Source organism: Oncorhynchus mykiss, chromosome 12 (genome assembly GCF_013265735.2).
Source record: "Oncorhynchus mykiss isolate Arlee chromosome 12, USDA_OmykA_1.1, whole genome shotgun sequence".
Lineage (NCBI taxonomy): Eukaryota > Metazoa > Chordata > Actinopteri > Salmoniformes > Salmonidae > Oncorhynchus > Oncorhynchus mykiss.
In genome coordinates, this window is record NC_048576.1 from 89,060,751 (window position 1) to 89,071,485 (window position 10,735).

Genomic DNA, 10,735 nt, shown 5'->3' on the forward strand with positions numbered 1-10,735 from the left:
TCTCCCCCCTCTCTCCTCCAACTCTCCCCCCATCTCTCTCCCCCTCTCTCCCCCATCTCTCTCTCCCCCCTCTCTCCCCCATCTCTCCCCCCCATCTCTTGCTCCCCCTCTCTCCCCCCTCTCCCTCTCCCCCCTCTCCCTCTCCCCCCTCTCTCCCCCATCTCTCCCCCCATCTCTCTCTCCCCCATCTCTCCCCCCTCTCTCCCCCATCTCTCCCCCCTCTCTCCCCCATCTCTCTCTCCCCCCTCTCCCTCTCCCCTCTCTCTCCCCATCTCTCTCTCCCCCTCATCTCTCTCCCCCCTCTCCCCTCTCTCTCCCCCATCTCTCTCTCCCCCCTCATCTCTCTCTCCCCCCTCCCCCCTCTCCTCCATCTCTCTCTCCCCCTCTCCCTCTCCCCTCTCTCTCCCCCATCTCTCTCTCCCCCATCTCTCTCTCCCCCCTCTCTCCCTCCCCCTCTCTCTCCCCCCTTTCTCCCCCATCTCTCTCTCCCCCTCTCCCTCTCCCCTCTCTCTCCCCCCTCTCTCCCCCATCTCTCTCTCCCCCCTCTCTCTCCCCACTCTCTCTCTCCCCCATCTCTCTCTCCCCCATCTCTTTCTCCCCCCTCTCCCTCTCCCCCCTCTCTCCCCCATCTCTCTCTCCCCCATCTCTCTCTCCCCCTCATCTCTCTCTCCCCCTCTCCCCTCTTCTCCCCATCTCTCTCTCCCCCTCTCCCTCTCCCCTCTCTCTCTCCACTCTCTCTATCCCCCATCTCTCTCTCCCCTCTCTCTCCCCCACTCTCTCTCTCCCCCATCTCTCTCTCCCCACTATCTCTCTCCCCCTCTCTCTCTCCCCCTCTCTCTCCCCCACTCTCTCTCCCCCCTCTCTCTCTCCCCCCTCTCTCTCTCCCCCCTCTCTCTCTCCCCACTCTCTCTCTCCCCCATCTCTCTCTCCCCCATCTCTCTCTCCCCCCACTCTCTCCCCCCCCTCTCTCTCTCCCCCCTCTCTCTCTCCCCACTCTCTCTCTCCCCCCACTCTTTCTCCCCACTCTCTCTCTCCAGTGCCATCTTCTCTTTGAGTCCCTGCAAGACCTTGTGGACCACGTCAACGACTTCCACGTCAAACCTGAAAAGGATTCTGGGTACTGCTGCCACTGGGACGGCTGCGCTCGCAGAGGGCGGGGCTTCAACGCTAGGTGAGATTGACCTCAGATCATGACTGAGATGATTAACTGACCACTGAAATGTGTCCAACATAAGACATTTAGAAGTCCTTCATGAAACCAGTCTTAACACCTCTATGAGTGTGCCGTATCATTCAAAACTACCTTCCTCACTTTTCATTGTTCCATAAGGGTATGCGTGTGCACCTGTTATTATACTCGTGTGTGTGTGTGTGTGTGTGTGTGTGTGTGTGTGTGTGTGTGTGTGTGTGTGTGTGTGTGTGTGTGTGTGTGTGTGTGTGTGTGTGTGTGTGTGTGTGTGTGTGTGTGTGTGTGTGCAGGTACAAGATGCTTATCCATATCCGTACACACACCAATGAGAAGCCTCACCGCTGCCCCACCTGCAACAAGAGTTTCTCTCGCCTGGAGAACCTCAAGATACACAACCGCTCACACACAGGTTGGTCAGACACTCACACACAGGTTGGTCAGACACTCACACACAGGTTGGTCAGACACTCACACACAGGTTGGTCAGACACTCACACACAGGTTGGTCAGACACTCACACACAGACACTCACACACAGACACTCACACACAGGTTGGTCAGACACTCACACACAGGTTGGTCAGACACTCACACACAGGTTGGTCAGACACTCACACACAGGTTGGTCAGACACTCACACACAGGTTGGTCAGACACTCACACACAGGTTGGTCAGACACTCACACACAGGTTGGTCAGACACTCACACACAGGTTGGTCAGACACTCACACACAGGTTGGTCAGACACTCACACACAGGTTGGTCAGACACTCACACACAGGTTGGTCAGACACTCACACACAGGTTGGTCAGACACTCACACACAGGTTGGTCAGACACTCACACACAGGTTGGTCAGACACTCACACACAGGTTGGTCAGACACTCACACACAGGTTGGTCAGACACTCACACACAGGTTGGTCAGACACTCACACACAGGTTGGTCAGACACTCACACACAGACACTCACACACAGGTTGGTCAGACACTCACACACAGGTTGGTCAGACACTCACACACAGGTTGGTCAGACACTCACACACAGGTTGGTCAGACACTCACACACAGACACTCACACACAGACACTCACACACAGGTTGGTCAGACACTCACACACAGGTTGGTCAGACACTCACACACAGGTTGGTCAGACACTCACACACAGGTTGGTCAGACACTCACACACAGGTTGGTCAGACACTCACACACAGGTTGGTCAGACACTCACACACAGGTTGGTCAGACACTCACACACAGGTTGGTCAGACACTCACACACAGGTTGGTCAGACACTCACACACAGGTTGGTCAGACACTCACACACAGGTTGGTCAGACACTCACACACAGGTTGGTCAGACACTCACACACAGGTTGGTCAGACACTCACACACAGGTTGGTCAGACACTCACACACAGGTTGGTCAGACACTCACACACAGACACTCACACACAGGTTGGTCAGACACTCACACACAGACACTCACACACAGGTTGGTCAGACACTCACACACAGACACTCACACACAGGTTGGTCAGACACTCACACACAGACACTCACACACAGGTTGGTCAGACACTCACACACAGACACTCACACACAGGTTGGTCAGACACTCACACACAGGTTGGTCAGACACTCACACACAGGTTGGTCAGACACTCACACACAGGTTGGTCAGACACTCACACACAGGTTGGTCAGACACTCACACACAGGTTGGTCAGACACTCACACACAGGTTGGTCAGACACTCACACACAGGTTGGTCAGACACTCACACACAGGTTGGTCAGACACTCACACACAGGTTGGTCAGACACTCACACACAGGTTGGTCAGACACTCACACACAGGTTGGTCAGACACTCACACACAGACACTCACACACAGGTTGGTCAGACACTCACACACAGACACTCACACACAGGTTGGTCAGACACTCACACACAGGTTGGTCAGACACTCACACACAGGTTGGTCAGACACTCACACACAGGTTGGTCAGACACTCACACACAGGTTGGTCAGACACTCACACACAGGTTGGTCAGACACTCACACACAGGTTGGTCAGACACTCACACACAGACACTCACACACAGGTTGGTCAGACACTCACACACAGGTTGGTCAGACACTCACACACAGGTTGGTCAGACACTCACACACAGGTTGGTCAGACACTCACACACAGGTTGGTCAGACACTCACACACAGGTTGGTCAGACACTCACACACAGGTTGGTCAGACACTCACACACAGGTTGGTCAGACACTCACACACAGACACTCACACACAGGTTGGTCAGACACTCACACACAGACACTCACACACAGGTTGGTCAGACACTCACACACAGGTTGGTCAGACACTCACACACAGGTTGGTCAGACACTCACACACAGGTTGGTCAGACACTCACACACAGGTTGGTCAGACACTCACACACAGGTTGGTCAGACACTCACACACAGGTTGGTCAGACACTCACACACAGACACTCACACACAGGTTGGTCAGACACTCACACACAGACACTCAGACAGACATACAGACAGACAGACAGACAGACAGACAGACAGACAGACAGACAGACACTCAGAAAGAGACAGACAGACAGACAGACAGACAGACAGACAGACAGACAGACAGACAGACAGACTGAAAAGATTCCCTCACTGTAAAGTCACACATTATTTTGTATGCTGTATACACATGAAAACATTCCTTCCTTCATGCAATCTCTAACACTAAAATAACGAATCAAGTTGATTGAATTGAATAACTTACCTGAATGTCTTTTCTCCTCAGGTGAGAAGCCCTACATCTGTCCATACGAGGGCTGCAGCAAGCGCTACTCCAACTCCAGCGACCGGTTCAAGCACACGCGCACCCACTACGTGGACAAGCCCTACTACTGCAAGATGGCTGGCTGCCTGAAGCGCTACACAGACCCTAGCTCCCTCCGTAAGCACATCAAGGCCCACGGCCACTCTGTAGCCCAGGAGCAAGGCTCTCCGGGTGGGCTGAGCTCCCTGCTCAAGGTGGGTCCCCTGGGGGTGGGGATGGGTGGAAGAGGGGGTAAGCTGGGGGAGTCGGAGCTGAGCTACATCAGTGGGGCCCATATCATCATCCCCAGCGCCGCTGCCGCTCTCCTGGGGGGCCACGCTCTGCAGGGCCTGGCGGGCTCCATGCCTCTATCCCCCCTCGCCCCCCGGCCCCTGGACCTGAGCACGCTGGGCGGGTGCCCCAGCTCCCCGTGCACCACCTCCATCCTGTCCTTCAATGGTTCTCCTCTGAGCCTGGCCACCAAGTCGTCCCTGGGGCTCTCCCCGGCCTTCCCCTCCTCAGCCCTGGGGCTGGGGCCCACCATGGTGCCCGTGTCCCTAGGAGGATCCATGGGGTCGTCCGTCTCAGAGCGCAGGGCCCACCACGGGTGTCACCACAAGGGGAAAATTGGGGGGGAGGAGGGGAAGGACAAGCTTCATCGTGGGGGGGTGCTGAACCTCTCCACGGGGGCCTCCCACGACCCCCTGTCCTGGGTGGTCATCCCCTCCGGCACGGTTGTGCTTAAGCCAGCTGTGGTCAACTAACATACACGCACACGCACACACACACGCACACGCACACACACACACATTCCAGAAGAACTGAAGGGGAGCTGAGAAAATGTAGAAAGAAATTGCCGTGAAAAGAAAGAACGTCTACTTTCAGACAGCTTAAACTTAACAACAAAGTCCACACCTCAGTTTGTAAAATTGTCTCGGACAAAAACTGGGGTATCTGGCACTGCTATCTTTGCATTTATCTAGCACATCTTGGGACCATCAACAACTCATAAATACATTTCAATCATGTGTCATTTTCTATTATTTCATAAGGCTTGAAAAAAATGCAACAGCGGCCCTCCTCACCTCTTCCCCACATTCTCTGTCTCTGGCGTTGTTTCTGGACGGGCTCCATGGAAAGGACAGCCTTCTAATGCTCTGTGTCCTTCCTCAAGCTCCACCTCATGTGTATGTATTGATGACAGTCTTCTAATGCTCTGTGTCCTTCCTCAAGCTCCACCTCATGTGTATGTATTGATGACAGTCTTCTAATGCTCTGTGTCCTTCCTCAAGCTCCACCTCATGTGTATGTATTGATGACAGTCTTCTAATGCTCTGTGTCCTTCCTCAAGCTCCACCTCATGTGTATGTATTGAGGACAGTCTTCTAATGCTCTGTGTCCTTCCTCAAGCTCCACCTCATGTGTATGTATTGATGACAGTCTTCTAATGCTCTGTGTCCTTCCTCAAGCTCCACCTCATGTGTATGTATTGATGACAGTCTTCTAATGCTCTGTGTCCTTCCTCAAGCTCCACCTCGTGTGTATGTATTGATAATGTTCATGTTGACAGTGTGCTCTGTGGCCGAGCAGTGAGGTAGACACACAAATGAAACAGTAGGAGGCGCTCACTGCTAGGCTAGCAACACACAGTACGTCCCCATTCCGCTGCTTTAAAGGTTACAGAAACTACTTCCTACAAAGTGCTGTGAACACAATTGGACAAACTTCCTGTTTTATCGGAAGTGAAGTCAAACTGATTTAGAAGGGGATTACGGATGAATTGACTGCATCTCCTTACTTTAAATAGTAGGGTGGTGCTATTGGATGTCAATCAGAATGACATCCAACCAAGGAGCACACAACCCCCTTTTAGTCAGAACATCAACCCAGGCGATAGTGATGTAAACCTCACAACTGCTGCTAACCTCTCAACAACTCTCCCCAAACATAACCGAAACTAAACGTGAGCACTTTGATGACTATTTTTGACAATCTTTTCCCGATTCGGGGAGGGTGACCATCGTGGACCAGTCCTTTCCACAATGATATGTGACGGGCTTGTTGTTGCAAACTAGGGGCTTGTGTAAGGACGCAGAGCACCTAAAGTCTTAGAATGCAGACAAACGGTGTTATATCACCCAGCAAATGACCAATATTCTTCTTCTTCTTCTTCATCACGGTAACGTCTATGGCACAGGTGTTGTTATGTACCCCCCTGGTGGACAGGTGAATTACTCCGGTCAGTCAGCCTCCCAGTCCAATCTAGTATTGTCCACAACAACTCTACTTCTAAATGACACAGTGAGTTAAGTACTGAGTATGAAAGGTACACTGTTTAAGTACCACACTGTGTTGTGGAACAGTGTTTGAAATGACCTTTCATTAAAAGCAGCTGTGTAAAACAGGTGGCTGTCCACTGAAGAGTCCTGAGTCCTTGTGGAGTTGGCTGTTGGTTGCTTTGTCCCGAGTTCAACAGTCCCACATTGTGCCAAAAGATATCCAGCCTTGAGGGTAGACTGGGAGCTGTGTATCCTGAACCACGGGGTGTGTGACACAGGCTGATTGACACTATAGGACTGACTCAAACCGTACCGTGCTGGCTGGGATTTTCTTTTCACATTGTTCTGTTGAGCATGGTTCAGCATCATGCCGTAACCAGGCCAGGCTGCTACAGTTAGGCAGGGTTTGGTCCTACGGTGTGAATCAGGCTTTACTGCTACGTACAGCTGGGCTGGTCACAGAACACAGCCACACTACAAACTGCCTCACTTCACTTTTCCAAGGAAGTGGGGTTAATTCACAGACTTTAGAACAATTGACTTATGTTTGAATCCGTATGGTTGGATTAATGCATTCAACATGCATTTATACCGTACACACCAATGTCTTTGTTACGTTTTACAAAACATGGACCTGCCTACTTGTACTTGTGGCTCTCTGGAAACATTCTGTCTTTCTCTTTCCATCTTCACTACCTTGGTTTTCCCTTTATTTACGCTCAGGCTTGAAACGGACACCTTTCTCTGTGGACTAGGGTCCTTCCATAAGCTGGCGTCGCAGAGATATGATGGATGTAGAATGTTGAGTGAACCATGTTATGTGGGTATAGGAGGGGAGGTGAGAGGAGAAGAGGACAGGTGTGAAGAGCATCTCAACACAAGAAACATTCCCCTGAAGAGCCAAATACCCCTCCCCCTCTACCCACTCTCTCTCCATCTTTCTTTAAAGGTCTTACATTTCCATTTTCCATACTTTATTTTCCATACGGTATGTCCATACTTTATTTTCCATACGGTATGTCCATACTTTATTTTCCATACGGTATGTCCATACTTTATTTTCCATACGGTATGTACATACTTTATTTTCCATATGGTATGTCCATACTTTATTTTCCATACGGTATGTCCATACTTTATTTTCCATACGGTATGTCCATATTTTATTTTCCATACAGTATGTCCATACTTTATTTTCCATACGGTATGTCCATACTTTATTTTCCATACGGTATGTCCATACTTTATTTTCCATACGGTATGTCCATACTTTATTTTCCATACGGTGTGTCCATACGTTATTTTCCATACAGTATGTCCATACGGTATGTCCATACTTTATTTTCCATACGGTATGTCCATACTTTATTTTCCATACGGTATGTCCATACTTTATTTTCCATACGGTGTGTCCATACGTTATTTTCCATACAGTATGTCCATACGGTATGTCCATACTTTATTTTCCATACGGTATGTCCATACTTTATTTTCCATACGGTATGTCCATACTTTATTTTCCATACGGTATGTCCATACTTTATTTTCCATACGGTATGTCCATACTTTATTTTCCATACAGTATGTCCATACTTTATTGTCCATACTGTATGTCCATACTTTATTGTCCATACGGTATGTCCATACTTTATTTTCCATACGGTATGTCCATACTTTATTTTCCATACAGTATGTCCATACTTTATATTCCATACAGTATGTCCATACTTTAATGTCCATACGGTATGTCCATACTTTATATTCCATACAGTATGTCCATACGGTATGTCCATACTTTATTTTCCATACAGTATGTCCATACGGTATGTCCATACGGTATGTCCATACTTTATATTCCATACAGTATGTCCATACTTTATATTCCATACTGTATGTCCATACTTTAATGTCCATACGGTATGCCCATACTTTATATTCCATACAGTATGTCCATACTTTATATTCCATGACGGTATGCCCATCGTTTTGAGAATAATTACAGTAGTTGTTGTTAGTCATTTGTTTGTTCTGTTGTCATCGATGTTCAGACGAGACATTTTGTGATGTTGAAGTTTTGTTTTATATTTCTTGTGATGGCTGCTCTGTAACTCAGCTTTCTCCCTGGGCTGGCCTGGGATATGGAGGGGCTGTAGGGATGATGTTCCTTCCTGTCCTGAACAGGGTTGTGTTCATTAGGACATGCAACAGAAAACATAAAAACATGTTTTGCAATGGAATAGTAGTGTTTCTGAGCATAGATTGTCCCTTAGTTTTTCATTCCGTTTGGTGCCTAATGAACACGACCCAGTGGGGTCAGGGGGTGGTCAATTTATAATAATAATATGATATAATCCTCACTGACAATCACACCGTTATAGAAGAGGTCCTGTACAGATCCTCACTCTGTAGAGAGAGTACACACACACATGGTTGATGATATTACTAGATATTATCTAGTGTGTCCTGCGTTGCATATAATCTGACTGAGCATACAAGTATCTAAGTATCTGACTGAGCGGTGGTAGGCAGAAGCAGGCGCGTAAACATCTCTGAGTCCATCTATTGACAGGGTTTACCTCCAGACCCACACTCTCTCTGAGTCCATCTATTGACAGGGTTTACCTCCAGACCCACACTCTCTCTGAGTCCATCCATTGACAGGGTTTACCTCCAGACCCACACTCTCTCTGAGTCCATCTATTGACAGGGTTTACCTCCAGACCCACACTCTCTCTGAGTCTATCCATTGACAGGGTTTGCCTCCAGACCCACACTCTCTCTGAGTCCATCTATTGCAGGGTTTACCTCCAGACCCACACACTCTCTGAGTCCATCTATTGACAGGGTTTACCTCCAGACCCACACTCTCTCTGAGTCCATCTATTAACAGGGTTTACCTCCAGACCCACACACTCTCTGAGTCCATCTACTGACAGGGTTTACCTCCAGACCCACACACTCTCTGAGTCCATCCATTGACAGGGTTTACCTCCAGACCCACACTCTCTCTGAGTCCATCTATTGACAGGGTTTACCTCCAGACCCACACTCTCTCTGAGTCCATCTATTGACAGGGTTTACCTCCAGACCCACACACTCTCTGAGTCCATCTATTGCAGGGTTTACCTCCAGACCCACACTCTCTCTGAGTCCATCTATTGGAAGGGTTTACCTCCAGACCCACACATGATGTTTATGGTGCTGTCAAAGTGACCATGTGGTCCAGTAGATGGAGTGGTTGTGGTGGTATAAAGGCCCATAGCTACACAGACTGGACACATTAATCAGTGTCCAATTTACACAGCACCATCCAGAGGAGAGGATGGGTTCTGAACTTCTGAAAGCAAACATAGAGGGCATCTGTTAGGGATTGGGTTTAACAGACCTAGGGCTAGGCTAGACGAAGGGTTTAACAGACCTAGGGCTAGGCTAGATGAAGGGTTTAACAGACCTAGAGGTAGGCTAGATGGAGGGTTTAACAGACCTAGGGCTAGGCTAGACGAAGGGTTTAACAGACCTAGGTCTAGGCTAGACGAAGGGTTTAACAGACGTAGGGCTAGGCTAGACGAAGGGTTTAACAGACTAGGGCTAGGCTATACGAAGGGTTTAACAGACTAGCGCTAGGCTAGACGAAGGGTTTAACAGACCTAGGGCTAGGCTAGACGAAGGGTTTAACAGACCTAGGGGTAGGCTAGACGAAGGGTTTAACAGACCTAGGGCTAGGCTAGACTAAGGGTTTACCAGACCAAGGGCTAGGCTAGATGAAGGGTTTAACAGACCTAGGGCTAGGCTAGACAAAGGGTTTAACAGACCTAGGGGTAGGCTAGACGAAGGGTTTAACAGACCTAGGGCTAGGCTAGACTAAGGGTTTACCAGACCTAGGGCTAGGCTAGATTAAGGGTTTAACAGACCTAGGGCTAGGCTAGACGAAGGGTTTAACAGACCTAGGGCTAGGCTAGACTAAGGGTTTACCAGACCTAGGTTTTAAAGGAAGGGATCCCCATGACAACATCAACTGAATTACAATATGAACATCTAAAATGGTGGGTAGCCTGGAGAGGAGGAGGGGGTGAATGGAGAAATGAATGAACAGGGTAGAGAGAGCCCATCCCACCCTCACCAGGGCCTCTCGTCTCTGAAGTCAGTGCCCACAACGTTTCTCTCTCTCTCCTCTCCCTGCCTGATGCTGCCAGCCAGCAGGGAAACTAGGTCACTGAACTCTGTCTGCTCTCTGTTTTTTTCTATATAAATTAAAGCCAAAAGGCTGAACTCTCTCACTCCCTCTCTAGCCGGTCAGCGGTCGCCACAAAGCTTTTCACCAGAGGGTTAGAGTAAAAAACACACACAAACAGGCACACACACACACACACACAAACAGGCACACACATACACAAACAGGCACACACATACACAAACAGGCACACACACAC

The 10,735-nt window shown here is 49.3% G+C and overlaps 1 protein-coding gene across 1 annotated transcript in view; it reads left to right on the top strand.

Annotated features, from left to right (window-relative positions):
- Positions 1 to 9,913, top strand: part of LOC110512269 (zinc finger protein GLIS2-like) — a 74,651-nt gene extending 64,738 nt beyond the window's left edge. The window contains exons 5-7 of the mRNA XM_036939102.1: positions 1,038 to 1,171; positions 1,480 to 1,598; positions 4,009 to 9,913. Coding sequence (XP_036794997.1) covers positions 1,038 to 1,171; positions 1,480 to 1,598; positions 4,009 to 4,790 — 1,035 coding nt within the window. The 3' untranslated portion in view covers positions 4,791 to 9,913. The remainder of the gene's footprint in view (positions 1 to 1,037; positions 1,172 to 1,479; positions 1,599 to 4,008) is intronic.
- Positions 9,914 to 10,735: the final 822 nt, after the last annotated feature.